This window comes from Squalius cephalus (genome assembly GCF_949319135.1).
Source record: "Squalius cephalus genome assembly, chromosome: 17".
Taxonomy (NCBI): domain Eukaryota; kingdom Metazoa; phylum Chordata; class Actinopteri; order Cypriniformes; family Leuciscidae; genus Squalius; species Squalius cephalus.
In genome coordinates, this window is record NC_137138.1 from 7,675,157 (window position 1) to 7,693,047 (window position 17,891).

Consider the following 17,891-nt stretch of genomic DNA (forward strand, 5'->3'; position numbering starts at 1 on the left):
ATTTAAAATGAATTCATTACTAATTAAATGATGTCTTAGAATGGCTAACTTAAAAATTCGAAATATTTCTATTTTTGTTCCACTTTTGAGGAGTTTTTTTTAAGCCTATACATAACAAGCTACTCTACAGAAAGAGAGGAATATGTAGTTCTCTGGGGTGACTATATGGGGTTGTGATTTAATTCTCACAGTGATGAAAATAATCAGAGTGTATATTATAATTGTGTTGAATAATGAAGCAGATCTGTTTTAACTGAAGTCCATCCATTCTCATTTAAGTCGGCATGAAACGGAAGTTGCGATAGTCTTTTCTTCGCTACTGTGACGTGTGTTTGAGTTAAGCGGCACAATGTATATTGTAAGCGGTGTTAAACAAATGAGCTGAATTGAATTAAACTAATCCAACCCAGTGCATTGATTTACACTTTTCATTTACAGCTCTTAACCAGCAGATGGTGCAACAACACCACATTCCTTCCTATCTCACCTCCCTATCTCTATTCTTCTCTCTATCTGAAACAATACTCACAGTAAAATAAACGCTTTCTGACCTCACAATATCCCCAATAGGACAAAGTCTCAGCGATGCATTATCATAAAGCATGCTCAGCTTCAGATCTGAATTACGTCTGCTCATGATGTGGGGTTTCAGCTCACGTTGTCATGTTTTTTTTATCCTCATAGGCTTTTAGTGCAGAGCTGTATTTCACCTGTAGAGCTTCCCGAATATGCACTGGTAAAAGTTTATTGTGACATACAGTAATAGACATCTCTTTGAGCTTCCAGTGTGTAAGTGTGTACAGGAAGCTCACTGCGATTTGTGTTCCTGCTCAAGAAATATGAGTACGCATGTGTGTGTCTTCAGTGTGACCGGCAAGCATAGCATCAATCACAGCGACGGCGTTCCAGCATCTCTCTCTATCTCTCCTCGCTCGCTGATGACCCAGCATTCCCTGTTTCCTCTCCCGTCAGTACGCCCGGCCTTAATTAGAATTCATGACAAAATGGATCCAGGGAAACGTCCTGTACCCTTCATAATTTTACAGGAAATTTATTGTTATTAGAGGAACCATTTGCTTAGTGTGATTTTTCCATTAAGGTCTTGTCAAGCAGCAGAGATAGCAGAGGTTTGTTGATGAGGTGTGTGTAAGTAAGAGCTTTGTTGATGGTGTGTGTGTAAGAGCTTTGTTGATGGTGGATGGAGTTTACCTTGGAGATCTTGTTGGGTAATATGGGAACAGAAAGATGGGGAGAAGAAGGCTAAAGATGAACCGTAAATAGAAAGATAGACCAAAAAAACAACTGTTACCTCAGTAGATGAAGGAGTGTACATTTTACCCATCAGTTTTAAAGGGATAGTTCACCTAAATATGAATATCATCTTTTGTGTTCAGCAGAAGAAAGATATTCATACAGGTTTGGAATAGTTGCCATAGTTCCATTCCTAAGTATATCTTGAGTTGAACTTCAGCATTATGTCCGGATAACTGAAGTGCATTAAGTACAAAATAAGTTTTTCCAATTGAGCAGACTTGAAGTATATCAGTTTAGTATACCAAAAGTGCAATTGCAGGGTATTTATATGAAGTACATACATATGTAAATGTATTTGTAGTATACTTAGCATTAAATAAATGTATTTCAAATACATTTTAGTATATTTATTTTTCACTAATTCATGGCTGCTGTGAAATATGTATAGTTTTTTTTTTTTTTTTGTCCAATGTGGCAAAAAGTGCATTTTCATTCTTTTTTTGTAAAGATTTAAGTGATCCGTTACCTGTAATTTCCTTTTCTCAGAGCTGGAATTGATGTCGCATGATGATGAATGAAGCACCTGACCTGCTCAAACTCTCCCTCTCTCTCTCTATCTCTTTGTGTTGTTTTCACACACTCTCTCTCATATACTGTAGTTCATTAGTCTAAAGTGAGAGTGGTGTGTTATATTAGCTTGGTGGGAAGCAGAACAGGTTGTCATCTTCTAAGCATCTGTTTGTTTTGAGACCACACTGAGGTTTGTAATTACGACGCATATATAACCTAATCAGCTTAATTTGCAATTATAAACCTCCAGCACAACTTTAGGGTTGCTGCAGGAGAAACGGGTGAGTGATAATTGCGCAGAAGCTGTGGAGGTGTGTTTGTGTGTGACACTTTTTTTTCCCCCTATTTTTAAAAAAATTATTTTTCAATTAACTCCTTCATCGCTGTGTGCTTTTTTCTGCATTGTGGCTGATTTGTAGATAGTACCTCCCAAAAATTCTCTTCCCTTATTTCCTTATTCATTCTATGGCAAGTTTCATACAAGTTTGACTACTTTTTAGAACTATTTAACCTTTTCAAATTATTATGTTCAAAATTTTATTTTGGTGTGTGTTCACATAGCAATTGCCAAAGTGTCAAACCATTTCAATAAATTGTAAAATGATCACCAGAGGGTTAAACATCTTGCTTTGAAACAGCCAACATTAATGGTATGGAATTATTTGATTGACACCACTGGAATGTGTAACAGCCAATCAAAATCAAGAATTCTAAACTTAAATTTCCTACTGTACCACAGAGTGAAAGAATCACTTCTAACAGTTTTAAACCCTGCTTTTTGTCTTTTGTTTTTTGTAGCTGGTTGCCGGCAGCGTGGTGATGGCTTTTGAGGAGGTATGTCCAGACCGGATCGATTTGATCCATAAGAACTATCGGAAGCTGTGTAACATGCTGGTGGATGTGGAGGAGTGGGGTCAGGTCGTCATCATACACATGCTGACACGCTACGCCAGGACGCAGTTTGTGAGCCCGTGGAGAGAGGTGAGCTAGAGTGTGTGTGCTTTCATTAAATCATTAAGCACAGATTGTATTTAATCATTATTTACATATTTTTAAAGCTCAGCTATCAAGAAAAGCGGTTTCAGTTGGACATGAAATTGCTGATCTGAATTTCATTTTCTTTTATCTTTTTCAATGCTAGCATTGAGGGTTTCAGGTATGAAGGAGTGTTGGAGAGAGGACTATATTTGATATAATTCTAAATTATGCTATGTAGCCTCTTTATTCAGTTTTGGCTTGAAGTTGGTTCGATTCATTAGATATTTGTATTCATTTGTTTATTAATCATGTGTGTGATTGTAGGATGCCGTGTTTGATGAGAATAACGAGAAAACCTTTTACGATTCTGAGGAAGAGAGGAGAGTGGACGAGTCCAAACCATACATCATGGATCCAGACCACAGACTCCTGCTCAGAAACACTAAACCACTGTTACAGAGCAGAAACACTGCAGTGAGTACACACACACACACACACACACACACACACACACACGTACACACGTTGGGTTTCCATGTGTACTATGGGGACTTTTTATGGTTATGGTTGGGGAATTTTTATACTGTACAAACTGTATATTCTATCCCCTAAACCTAACCTTCACAGAAAACTTTATACATTTTTACATAAAAAAAGAAAAAAGAAGAAGCTTTCTTTCGTATGATTTATACGCTGTTTTCTTCATGGGGTCCAAATTTTTTTCCATTTTGTCCCCACAATGTAGAGAATACCTGAACCCCACACACACACACACACACACACACACACACACACACACGCACACACACAAAATGTTGATATTTAAATGTTGATACAACAATATTAATCATGGTCATTTTTAATATAGTGTATTCTTCTTCTTCTTCTTCTTCTTATTCTTATTCTTATTATTCTTATTATAATTTAGTTAATACTATTTAGGCTGTATCTACTTTTTCACCTCTCACAAGATGAAAGTAGGAAAGTTGTCTAAATTGTACTTTTAAAGCTTTTTTTTAGGTGGATAAACATCTAGTCAAGAATTACTGATGTAATTCCTGTAGTTTGCTTAATTTTTAGCTGATGGTAACCTCCTTTTTGCTTTATTAATTCATAATTTATCTGTAATATTACTCAAATACTCTCATATCTCATATCTTTCTCCCTCTCTTGTGCTCTTTCCTATTCAACTTTGAGCAATAGTGAAGGGCTTCACACCTGAGTGTATGTTTTGTGTTTAAGTGTGTGTATGTGTGCGTGTGTGGACCAAGGCTGTGTCAGACACAGCTCAATCACGTTACATACACTCAGCCTTAGAAATGTGCTCAGAAAATGTTATTCCTTCCTACATCACACACACAGAGTGACTCAAGTGCTCCATCAACCTGGAAGCTCAAGGTCTTGTGTGTATGTGTGTTTTTTGACGTTTGTGTGTGTGATATGTTTTGATTAAAACTTGTCCTGCTTTGTTCTACACTCAGTGTGCCCTCTGTCTTTATCAGCTCTCTCTCTTTCTCTCTCTGCTGGTTTAGTGGTTGATGTGTTGAAGTCTGCTGTCCTGTTCGTATATTGGGGTCAAAGTAATTTGGGGAAGACAAAATCATTACATACATTGAAGTCTTCCTAATCTATCACCATCTATCTCTTTTTCTATCTCTCTCTAACCCTCCTCTTCCTCTTTCTCTGACTTCACATTTCTCTGGGACTCTCCACCACGTCTCCCATTAATTTGTTTCTCTTTCTTACCTGTCTATCTCTTGCTCTCACTCCCTTTTTAAAAAAGCACCATGGAAAAAGCGTGATAATATTGTGTGTTTGGATGCTACAATGCTTGGTCCTTCATTAATATAATCATCTCTTTTTTTAGGTTGTGATGGCAGTATCTCAGCTTTACTGGCATTTGGCCCCTAAACATGAAATTAGCATCGTCACCAAGTCCCTGGTGAGACTCTTGAGGAGCCACAGGTAACACACTGAGAGAAACGGGATGGAAATATCATTATTATCAAATCTGTCAATCTAATTCCTGTTTTTGGTTTCTCTCTTGGCTCTTCTAGGGAAGTTCAGTATGTTGTGTTGCAGAACATCGCCACCATGTCTATTCAGAGGAAGGTACAGACTCACCGAAGCATTCATCCCACAGTTCTCATGAAATCTGAACATATTATGAACAATGCTAATGATTTACAAGCAATTAGGCCTAAATGTGTTAGTTTATTTTAAGTGCTTAATCTGAGGTAAACACTGAGGTAAAATCAGAGGTAGGCTGGTATCCTGAGGGAAATCATGAGGTAAAATATAAAGTTGCATGGTAATATATCTGAGATAAACACTGAGGTAAAATGAGAGGTAGGCCTCAATTCTGAAGGAAATCATGAGGTAAAATATGAAGTAAATCATAAAGTAAGATCTGAGGTAAAAACTAAAGTAAAATCAGAGGTTGGCCTTAATTCTGAGGGAAATCGTGAGGTAAATTGCATGCTGATATATCTTAGGTAAAATGAGAGGCCTCAATTCTGAAGGAAAAGGTAAGATCTGAGGTAAAATGAGAAGTAGGCCTCAATTCTGAGGGAACTGATGAGGTAAAATATGAAGTAAATCATTAGGTAAGATTTGAGGTAAACACTGAAGTAAAGTTTAGATGGAGGCCTGAATTCTGAGTGAGATCATGAGGTAAAATAAGTAGCAAATTGCATGCTGATATATCTGAGGTAAACACTGAGGTAGAAGTAGGCCTCAATTCTGAAGGAAATCTAGAGGTAAAATATGAAGTAAATCGCAAAATCTGAGGTTTTAGTTATGTCTTAAGCAAACTGAGGGTAGTATCTGACATATTTTGTGTGATAAAATCCAAGAAATCTCCTGAGGTAAACACTCCTGAGGTAAAAACACCTATATTAGGCTTCAGATAAACAAAGGTAATGTCTGAAGAAAATCTGAGGTATCGAGGTATAATCTGACAAAAGTAATGATGTCTGGAGTTAAATCCAGTAAATTATTTGGTAAAATCTGAGGTGTACTGAACATAAAAATCTGATGGTACAGTAGGTGTAAATTCGGAGATGTAAACAGGGAAGGTTAATTCTGAGGTAAAATGCTAAACACTAATGTAGTATCTGAGGTACACGCTGAGGTAAAAAGCCTTAAGGTAATCACTGAGATTACAAAACAAAAACGTAAGGTACACACTATAATCTGATTTGAACAGGTAAAACCTAAGGTATTTTTTTCAGGGGATGTTTGAACCCTTCATGAAGAGCTTCTATGTGAGGTCTACAGATGCCACACACATCAAAACACTCAAGGTAAAACAGACTTGCCTTCATTTCATCATTGTTTTGTGTTGCAGCGCAGTGTTAATGCAGAGTATCTGCTTGTTTGCTGATGTTTTGTGGTTTATCTGATGTTTATCTCATCTTTTTAAATTCTTCAGCTGGAGATTTTAACTAACCTGGCTAATGAAGCAAACATCTCCACCATACTGAGAGAATTCCAGGTAAAGTTTTATAGATTAAATTGATTTGTTTTCTCTTATTATCTCTGTTTGCGAATTAAGATTTACTCTTACCAGAAGGAGGGCTGCGTTTCAAAACCTATTCAGCTGCCTACCTAGACAGCATTTTAGGCATCATAAAGCTGGTTGGCTGGTTTTATCTGGTCTTCCAGTCTAGTTATAGCTGGTTTAGCAGACTGGTTTTAGTGGGGTCTTGGCCACTTTAGATGGTCAGGCTGGGAGACCAGCTTGACAAGCTTAAACCAGCTAAGACCAACAAATTACCAGCTTAGGCTTGTTTTAGCAGTTTTTTCTGCAGGGTGAGGTAAAAGCTGAGAGAAAAAAAAACCCTTCATGTTCTAAGTAGACTTTTGAGGGGAAATGATGTGGTTCGAATACATTTATGATGCTTAAAAATCCTATCTGGCAAGGCAGCTCACTAGGATTTAAAACAGGTATGGCAGTTTTAAGCAATTGTGTGTGTGTGTTTCAGACATACGTGAAGAGTCAGGATAAGGCGTTTGCGGCGGCCACCATCCAGGCCATCGGCCGGTGTGCCACTGACATCTCTGAGGTGACCGACACCTGCCTCAACGGCCTGGTCCTGCTGCTGTCCAACAGAGACGGTAATCATACACTAACACTCACACTCAATGAGCCTTTTGCTTTTAAAGTTATTGTTCAATTATGAGCAGCAGTGCTTCTCATTGCCTGATGGCACTATGATAAAGTTCATTATGTCTTATAGTGTAAAGACAAAATTGACAAAGACAGAGCCATTATCACCACAGATGGAGATAGTTTCAATGACTTATAAAACTCCCCAAAAAACATATTTTGACCTTTAAACAATAGGATATAAACAATAACATATACTGTTGTTGAAATTATTTCAGTAGTTTAGTTCATCTACAAACAAAGTAACTAACTACATTGACGTTATAGTGCTAGTGATATTTAAAGCAACACTAAAGATAATTTTTTACCTTAAAATAATGTTTCCAAAATCGTTTCAGTGGTTCATCAAGTCGTAACAGGATGAACGGCACTTCTGCATTCGCTTTGCAGCCTATATCTGCTATAACCGCACTATGCAAGTTTGCCAGATCGAGTAGCGTTTCTGTAGTTCGAATGAGACATAAGAAACTACAAATTTGACTTGCTTTACGGCAAGCGTTACAATAGTCATTTTTTAGTTTTTCTTGGTTTCTGATGTCGCAATACATCATACTTTCATAAAATCATGCAACATACTCTACCTTGTCTGGGGACATCGTTCATTCTAAAGCCGTTGCTGGATAAGCAACGAGCGTGTGTGTGACCGTAGGCTGCGTTAGGCTAAATTATTTACGACAGCGGTAATCGACAATTCCGCTTCCTACCTGTAGGGAGACCAAAGAGGAAAAGTTATTTGCTGTTGCTTTAAAATTAGATATTTAATGTATATACTCACGTTTGTGAATTTCGGCACTGATTACTCAATAAATCTGGTCTGATCTTTATTTAAAACACAATTATAGATATAGATATAATTATAGATAACTAATAACACACAAATTGTACTTTTTACGTTGTTATTGAATTTAATAATCTTGAGTTATCATTCAGTGCAGGGTGGAGAAAGTTAGTGAAACCTTGGATTTAGTCATTTCTTTAGTGGCAAAAATTGTATAATCAGAGCAATGTTTACCTGACACAAACAGTGAGGATCTCAGTAAGGGTGAAAGCATTACATTTAACACATACAAACTTGTGTACACTAAGCACAACTGATGAAACTTGAAAAACACTGTATTTGAGTTTAAAATATGCAGTATTTTCCTACATGTGTGGATCACGGGGACTCAATGAAAAAACAGCTTGATTTATCTGAATCTGAATGAATTGATTCACTAAAATAACTCCCAGACTTTACATTTGAGAGCGAGAGGACATAATATGAGCATGTGTATGATTATTTCCTCACCTCGCTCAAATGTAAAGCTGCATGCACAGTAAATTATATTAACTGCAAGTAAGATAATGCTAGAGTTCTAACTAGATCAAGAAAATATGATCATATAACACCGATTTTATCATCACTACATTGGTTACCTATAAAGTTCCGTATTAATTACAAGGTATTGCTACTGACTTATAAAGCCCTAAACGGCTTAGCTCCAGTCTATTTAACCGATCTTCTATCGCCCTATAATCCATCGCGCTCTTTAAGGTCACTAAATTCGAGGCTTTTGGTCATACCTAGGATATCCAGATCCACCAAAGGAGGGAGAGCATTTTCACATTTAGCTCCAAAACTCTGGAATAGTCTTCCGGATACTCTTCGTTGCTCAGACTCGCTCTCCCAGTTTAAAACTAGATTAAAGACGCATCTCTTCAGCCAGGCATTCATATAATACTTTTAATCTTACAGTTAAATCCGGTCTCTAGTTCATAAACGCCAGAGGAGAACTGGCCCCCGACTGAGCCTGGGTTCTCCCAAGGTTTTTTTTTTCTCCATTAGGTCACCTGATGGAGTTTTTCGGTTCCTTGCCACTGTTGCCTTTGGCTTGCTCAGTTGGGGATATTTGGATATTTAATTTAACTAATCAATCAACGATACTATTGATCAGCATTACCAAACATGGACGTTCCATTAGAAACAAACATTGATGTATTGTTTTATTACTGTGAAGCTGCTTTGATACAACCTATGTTGTGAAAAGCGCTATATAAATAAACTTGACTTGACTTGACTTGACTTAAGATACAATTTGATTGCTCCTTTTCCATAGTTACTCCACAAACTCTGATTACAACAGTTAGTTAGTAACTACAGAAAAAAAAAATCATACAGTATTGGTGTCTTTACATGTTTCTTGTCTTTGTAGAGACTGTTGTCGCGGAGAGTGTGGTGGTCATCAAGAAACTTCTGCAGACTCAACCATCACAGCACAGTGACATCATCAAACATATGGCCAAACTCTTCGACAACATCACTGTGAGAGACGTGCACAATATCACACAAGATTGGGTTTTATTTACATCATGTAATATTACAATTTGATGTTCTGTGTATTTGGTGTCCATTTGCTTCTTTAGGTCCCAATGGCGAGGGCCAGCATCCTGTGGCTGATGGGTGAATACTGTGAACACGTGCCTAAAATCGCCCCTGACGTCCTGCGAAAGATGGCCAAGACCTTTACTAGTGAGGAGGACATTGTCAAACTGCAGATCGTCAACTTGGCTGCCAAACTCTACTTGACCAATTCCAAACAGGTGAAATCAAATCACACTTTGTGTGTGTGTGTGTGTGTGCTTTGGCTGTGCTTTATCTCACTTTCTTTCTCTCATACAGACGAAATTGCTGACTCAATACATATTGAACTTGGGCAAGTACGATCAGAACTATGACATCAGAGACCGGACACGGTTCATTCGCCAGTTGATTGTTCCAAACGAGAAGAGCGGAGCCCTGAGCAAATACGCTCGTCGGATCCTGATGGCGTCCAAACCGGCTCCTGTTTTGCAATCTGCCTTTAAAGGTTGGTGACATCTTGATCACACAGATCTCTGTAAAAAAATATTTTTAAAAATGAATGACTGGCATTACAAGGGTTGGGTATCATTTGAATTTTAACGATTCTTCTTATGGATTCCTAATTTCAATTCCAATGAGGAAAAAAACCCCACAGATATTTTTTTAAGTCTTATTGCAAAATTTTTTATTTTAGCTGAATACCATGAACAAAAATCAACAGGCTAAAGAACACTTACACAAGGAACTTTTGCCTATGGCTTAAAAATACCATAGCAAAACCAACTAGCCTAACTAATATACATTTCAAACATTATTAAAGACAAGTAAACACTCAGTAATTAAAAAAGACCAAATAAACTAATTAGCATTCACACAAATAAATACAACTGAACAAAGATACTATTGAACAGTGTTTTAAAAATGTCAGGTACAGAAACTGTAATCAAATGTAAAATAACACTGCATTTTATAAATAAAATATATCTATCCATCTATCTAATAATGATCAACTTATATTTATTATATTATAAATATGGTATTATATATATATATATATATATATATATATATATATATATATATATATATATATATATATATATATATATATATATATATCTCAAATATAATAATTTATGTTTATTTATTTATTTATTCTCCACCTGAAACTGCAGGTACAAAATCCTAATAATGTAGATTTTCATGCCTGGAAAAGCCATAAAGAATCATTTATATTTCTAAAGTGAATATATTTTTTACAGTTTAAGTAGTACAATATTTTATCAGCTAGAAATTGCTTTTTCTAATCTCTATAAAAATTATTTAAAAAAATAATGAAATTTCAAATAATGTAGATTTTTTGGTCTGGAAAATTCATAAAAACTTGTTTAAATTTCTATAGTGAATATTTTTGTAGTTAAGTACTCTAGTAAAAGACAGCTAGAAATTGCTTTTTGTTATTGCAATCTAAAATAATGACTTGTATTGCAAATCATGGAAATTCATGGGAAATCATAAGATCCCTGAAATCATTCTGTGGAAGATTTGAACTTACAACCTTTCAGTTTCCACCCCAGATCTATAACCCCTAGGCCATATCTTTCGTGTTTAAAGCTTTGGTGCGTGAGAAATCATCTGAAGCAGTTAAAAAAAAAAAAAATCTGCTCGAGTCTGTTTACCGTCATGCTCTGATTCTAAATTATACCACCACATCTAAACGAACTTAAGAGTTCTGCTGACATTGATTTCACCCACTTTCTCTTATTACATCACATGATTCCACTGCAGCAGGGCTTCAGAGCTGAAACACACAACACCATCATGGGAATTCTTCCCCGCAGGCCATGACAGCAGCGCTAATGCTAATCCGTAATATCAATCCAGCATGCAGAAATACTCTGATCTGATCTTATCAAACGGCACGCAGTTATTTTTTCCCGCCACGGAGCTGGACTTTTTTTTTTCTTCTCTGGATTAGCGGCTTGAATCTGGATGCTACGCCATCTGTTCCTCCTGTGCAGAATTGAATTGTTGGATTTTGCATCATTTGATAACAGACAGTGGAATATGGGAGCCCCGTCCGCCCCTCACACGCCCTCCTGTACGTTCACGCACTTCACCTGCAATTAACCAGGAGTAATTACGCTCACGAGCAGGAAAAGGGTGTTACTCATTTGCTCCTGTAGATACATGGATGGATGCATTGATGGATGCATGGATGGATTTGAGTTTTGCACAGAGGATGCGCTCCGTGTGATTGATGCCGGCTGTCGCTGGGGGTAATTTTTGTTGTGCTGAGTATCGTTCTCGGTGCTTGGTAAAGCGTGTCCCGCTCTTAATAGGAGGTAATAAAGTTTGTAAGGGATGATTATGCTTCTCTGTGTTGAAACTCAAAGCGACATGTCTTTGTGTGTGTTTTTTTAAGTCACGTGAAGACGCAAGTTGCGACACATAACCTGATCTCTGCGATGAAGGTGAACCATCATGCTTTAGCCGAAAAAACCTATCAATAGTCCGAACCAGTGCATTGATAATTTAACTACAGCTCCTGATTTTGGCTCTGATGGGGCCGCTTTTGTTTTAGTACAATGATTTCATGATTGTCCCCATGGTTACCACAGATTAAAATAAATTAGTATACTGAAACATACAGCCATTAGTCTTTATTTCATTAATGCGGCATAAATTTACCCCGTAACATTTGCGAGACATTTAACTGCTGCTGTCATTTTTAATATTCTTGGTTTAGATCTACTGTGCGCGTTGGTGTTTTTTCGCTCATGTTTATATTCTGCAGAGCCAGAGTGATTATGCGTTCATATACCTTGGTTATTATGGGATGGACCCAGTGTATTGTGAGAAGGGCACACGGGCAGATCTGAATGCCGTGGCATTTCTGCCAGTTTAATACCAATTACTCAGCAGGTCTCTTGAAGGTCTGTGGGGACACTTATTGCTTTTTTGTTTATTATGACAAAGAAGTACAGTAAACCCAGAGTTGGAGGCATAAACTTGAAGCCCTCTTATTAGTCTTGCGCAGCAAAACTTTTGACTATCCTAAGGTATCATCCACTTCTCAGCTTGTTCAACACAGTTTGAGTTGTTTTCAAACTTTTCATGCCACATATATGTTGATATGATTTCTAAACTATAAAGGAAGTTGTGTATTTTCTTTTTTAGATTAGAATAGATTAGATTTTTACTGGCCACTTGATGTGCTTTGTTGTTTACATAGTACAAGTGCATTATTATAATTAATATGATTATTATTCTTTTAAATTGAATTGAATAATTATTACTTATCATTTTTTTTATTTTAACCTCATACAGTGAAAATAATATTACAAATATTAGTCAAATATTATCTGGAACATATTTACTAAATATTTAAGTTGGCACTGTATATTTTCTAATAATATAGTTTAATAACTTCTGATTAATCTCATAATACCTCTGTTTTAAAAAAGCAGAATTAAATGACATAAAATTTTTGGGTTATTTATTCATTTAAAATCTTTTTTTATTTTTTTATTTTTTTTACTTTATTCTTTTTCAGTTACCTTGACTGGAAAGTTTTACCATTGAGTTGAGTTTTGTGTTAGCAGATGTTGCTTTGCTATTAAAACCTTAGATGTTTTCAGTCACCATGACATTGCACCGTATTTGACGACATCAACATGTATTTGTCTGTTTTTCAGATCGAGATCGTTTTCAGCTTGGCACACTCTCTCATTCGCTTAATTCTCATGCTACTGGGTACCTGGAGCTTTCTAATTGGCCGTCTGTCGCTCCTGACCAATCAGTGAGAAATGTGGAAGTAGTAGAACCGGTAAGAATCCTTTCTCTATTATTGCTTTGTTTTTGTTTTTTTTTAAACGCATAATCTTCACAAAATGTTAGCAACAGCCCCTTTCACACATACAGTCTTTAGTGGTAAATTAGCGTTAAGAGATCATGTGTGAATAGTATATTTATGTATTTACTTGTAAAGTCAATTTTACGGTAATTTACTGGGATTACTGTGTGAAAGTTGCTGATGTCTATAAAATAAACTGGCCTCAGAGTACAGCGTATTTACAGTGCCGTGATCACGTCTCAAATGATTATGACCTCATTTCCTGTTCCTTTGTGCCTGGGGCAGGTGAAAGAGGCCCTGGCACCAGCGCTTGGGAAATCCAAACATGCCAAATCAGATGAGAAGTTCTACTCTGGTTCTGAGGAAGAGGAAGTGGAGGAAGAGGAAAGCAGTAGTGAGGACAGTAGTAGCAGCAGTGGAGGTAAAACATGAGTTTGGCTTGGTTAGTGTAAGAGGATGTGTTTTCAAATCGATCCTTGTCTTAACCTGTTTGTGTGTGCATGTAGAATCAGAAAGCGAATCGAAGAGTGAGGAGAACAGCGATGACTCAAACAAGAGCAGCTCCAGCCAATCAGAGAAGAGCTCCAGTGAATCAGACACTGATAAGAAGAAAACTCAGAAAAACAAAAAGCTACAACAGCAGAAACCAGCCAGCAAAGACAGGTATCAATGTCATATAAATGTTCAAATGTTTGGAGTCACTGAGGTAAGAAAGAAATGTATACCTTTACACAGCAAGAATGCATTAAATTTATCAAAAGTTACTGCAAAGAAATTTATATTGTTGCAAAAAAAGAAATGCTGTTTTTTCTATTCACCAAAGAATCCTAAAAAACATGGTTTCCACAAAAATATTAAGCAAAACAATTTTTTTCAATATTGATAATAACAGAAATGTTTCTTGAGCAGCAATTCATCATATTAGAATGATTTCTAAAGGATAATGTGAAAATTCAGCTTTACTTTTTAAAATATATTAAAATTGAAAACTTATTTTAAATTGTAATAATATATCACACTGTTACTGTTTTTGCAGTATTATTGATCAAATAAATGCAGCCTTGAGCATAAACAAAGCATTAAAAATGTAAACGTGAAACAATAAAATAATCTCACAGACCACACACTTTTGAACATTACACAGAAGATGATATTTTGAAGAATGTGGGTAACAAAAAAGTTGAGTCCCCATACAAGTCAATGACTGCCGTCAACCGTTTGTTACCCACATTCTTCTTGTGCGTTTAGCAGAGTGTTTATACAGGTTCGGAACAACTTGAGGGTGAGTAAATGATGACAGAATTTTCATTTTTGGGTGAACTATCCCTTTAAGGTTAATGGAGGTTTGCTCAAAAGATTGAATTCCAGTACTTAATACTTACATCACATGCTATTGCTAATTTTGAAGTGTTCATGCGCATAAATATATAGACAGATGGTATGTGAGATTGACTTTGGTCTTCTGACTTCTGGTGTGTTTTGCTCAAGTGTGCACACAATGTACAACTTGGGTTTTATATATGTGCAGGATTTAAATAATGTGTGTGTTCAGTGTGTGATTGTGTATGCTGCAGCATAAAACGTGACTAATAAAATGTGGCACCAATAATCTCACCCTCCATCTGTTCATATGTGCACACACACACACACACACACACACACACACACACACACACACACACACACACACACTCACTCTCTCTCTCTCTCTCTCTCTCTCTCTCTCTCTCTCTCTCTCTCTCTCTCTCTCTCTCTCTCTCTCTCTCTCTCTCTCTCTCTCGCTCTCTCTCTCTCTCTCGCTCTCTCCTCTCTCGCTCGCTCGCTCTCACACACACACACACGCCAGGACTCAACAATAAGTAATTCAGATTTTTACAACATTTTTACTGGCCGGACCACAAAGAACCTGTATATTTTATTTTTAGCAATACGTTTTTATGTGCCAGAAATATGTTTATTTTTCATTCCATTTTAAGTTTCAATTAAAAAGCTATAATTTAAATCATTAACAGCTATAAGTTTAACGCACGATTTGCATTTGCAATTTGTTAACATTAGTAACACGTTTAAAATCAGTAGAATTTTTGCAACAATTGCAAAAAGTCTGTAACTTAAAACCAAATGTTTACATTTTCAAGGCATAAAAGCTCACACCCGACCAACGACTTGCTCCATCCTGTACACACGAACACACACACACAGTTCGCACTGTTGATTGTTGTGATGTAATGTTCCTGTAGTTGACCCTGCTGCCTTCATTAGAGACTGTAATTAAACCGCTAATACACAAACACACACACACACACCTGTGTATGATGCACTCTTTGCCTGTTTTGTTTGCTGTTCTGCCATCATTGTGCATAATTTAAGGCTCTCGCCCACATCCTCAACCACCGTGAAATGCTCTCATTAATACACACACACACACACACACACACACACACACACACACACACACACACACACACACACACACACACACACACACACACACACACACACACACACACAACCTGCTTTAATGCTGCTGTTGAACTGTGCACACTTCAGTTAGTGTGTGTGTGTGTGTGTGTGTGTGTGTGTGTGTGTGTCCGCGCCACTACTTGTTCTGAGCAAATGAAATCCAAAGGCCAAATTAATCCATCTAATCATTTCACAATTAAACAGACATTGTTCCCTCTGCTAATTTCCCTCTCTCTCTGTCTGTCTCTCTGTCTCTCTCTCTGCCTCTCTCTGTCTCTGTCTCTCTCTCTCTCTCTCTCTCTCTCTCTCTCTCCTCTCTCTGTCTCTGTCTCTGTGTCTCTCTCTCTCTCTCTCTCAAGATTCAAGATTCAAGATTCAAATAGCTTTATTGGCATGGTGAAAGAAATCTTTACATTGCCAAAGCATTCATAACAATAAATAATACAATAAAAGTAAATAAATAAATAATAATAAAAAGAAAATAGAAATTACATGAAAATAAACATAGCACTAAAATGTCTAATCTTCTAATATTTATACAGTTGGTAGCTCTGTCCTGCTGGAGGCTCTTTGGTCGTGACAGGACCTCACGTACCGGGCAGCCAGGGCTGAGCTCGCTGGGCTTTCTCCAAGCAGGAGTGGGAGTTTGTCCATGTCTGATTTCTGATGGAAGTCTTTCTGGTGGGTTGTGAAAAGGGGATAGAAAGTGTCTCTAATGTTTGTATAATTGGGGCAGGAAGTCAAGAAGTGTAGCTCTGTTTCCACTTGATTCTCTGAGCAGTGAGGGCACAGTCGCTCTTCCCTCGGCAGCCAGCTCTGCCTGTGTCTGCCCGTCTCTATGCTCAGACTGTGTTCACTGAGTCTGTACATGCTCAAGACTTTCCTCAGTTTAGGGTCGCTCACTTTACTCAGGTATCCTGCCAATTCATATCTTCTGTTTAGGGCCAAATAGCATTCCAGTTTACTCTGTTTGTCTGTTGCGTCTGTCCAATGTTTGAGGTATTTTTCTTTTTGTGTTTTAATGATTTGGTTTGGTCTGGCTATGTTTTTATTGTCAGTTTGTGACGTCAGCTCTGAGACCAGTCGGCCGAGGGCGTTCCTCTCTGGCTTCAGCTCTTGGTGGGTCAGGGCTTTGTGATGGAGGGTCTGTTCATCGCTATTTTTTAAGTGGGCATGGAATTTAATGGCTCTTTTTTGAATGGTTATCACAAGGGGGTATAATCCTAATTCTGCTCTACAGGCATTTGTTGGGGTTTTGCGCTGAACTCGAAGCAAGATTTTGCACAGCTCGGTCTGCAGAGTCTCTATTGGGTGTTTGTCCCATTTGGTGAACTCTTGGTCTGTGAGTGGACCCCAGACTTCACACCCGTACAGCGCGATGGGTTCGATTACTGTCTTGATTATTTTTAGCCAGATTCTGATTGGGATGTCAATTTGGATATTTCTCTTAATAGCGTAAAAGGCTCTCCGTGCCTTGTCTCTCAAGTCGTTAACAGCTTTTTTAAAATTTCCTGTGTTGCTAATATTTATGCCAAGGTAAGTGTAGTCCTGCGTGTGTTCGAGGAGCATGTTGTCCAATGTAAAACTATGATGTTGGTCTTGGCGGCTGGGTCTTTTTCGGAAAATCATTATTTTTGTCTTTTTGGGGTTAACTGCCAGTGCCCATGACTGACAGAAGCTGTGCAGGATGTCTAGATGCTGCTGTAGACCCTCTCTAGTGGGAGACAGCAGCACCAGATCATCAGCAAACAGAAGGCACTTGACCTCAGTGTCCAGTAGAGTAAGGCCAGGTGCTGCAGACTGACCCAGAGCTCTCGCTAGCTCATTGATGTATATATTGAACAGCGTGGGACTTAAGCTGCAGCCCTGTCTCACTCCACGGCTCTGAGGGAGGAATTCTGTGTGTTTATTACCAATTTTAACTGCAAATTTGTTGTTTGTGTACATTGATTTGATGATGTCATATGTTTTTCCTCCGATGCCGCACTGGATTAATTGAAGGAAAAGACCTTCATGCCAAATGGAGTCAAAAGCTTTTTTGAAGTCAACAAAGCATGAGAAAATTTTACTTTTGTTTTGGTTGATTTGTTTGTCGATTAAGGTATGGAGAGTGTATATATGGTCTGATGTGCGATATTTAGGTTGGAAGCCAATTTGACATTTGCTCAGGACATTTCTGTCTCTGAGGAAATGGGCTAGTCTGCCGTTTAGGATGTTGCAGAAGAGTTTGCCTAGGTTGCTGTTTACACATATACCAC

The 17,891-nt window shown here is 37.5% G+C and overlaps 1 protein-coding gene across 1 annotated transcript in view; it reads left to right on the forward strand.

Annotated features, from left to right (window-relative positions):
- ap3b1a (adaptor related protein complex 3 subunit beta 1a) overlaps nt 1-17,891 on the forward strand; it is a 59,041-nt gene that overhangs the window by 11,751 nt on the left and 29,399 nt on the right. Inside the window, exons 7-19 of the mRNA XM_079847957.1 lie at nt 2,623-2,805; nt 3,127-3,276; nt 4,670-4,767; nt 4,860-4,914; nt 6,036-6,107; nt 6,236-6,298; nt 6,789-6,921; nt 9,166-9,275; nt 9,377-9,553; nt 9,633-9,819; nt 13,013-13,143; nt 13,456-13,591; nt 13,677-13,833. Coding sequence (XP_079704083.1) covers nt 2,623-2,805; nt 3,127-3,276; nt 4,670-4,767; nt 4,860-4,914; nt 6,036-6,107; nt 6,236-6,298; nt 6,789-6,921; nt 9,166-9,275; nt 9,377-9,553; nt 9,633-9,819; nt 13,013-13,143; nt 13,456-13,591; nt 13,677-13,833 — 1,652 coding nt within the window. The remainder of the gene's footprint in view (nt 1-2,622; nt 2,806-3,126; nt 3,277-4,669; nt 4,768-4,859; nt 4,915-6,035; nt 6,108-6,235; nt 6,299-6,788; nt 6,922-9,165; nt 9,276-9,376; nt 9,554-9,632; nt 9,820-13,012; nt 13,144-13,455; nt 13,592-13,676; nt 13,834-17,891) is intronic.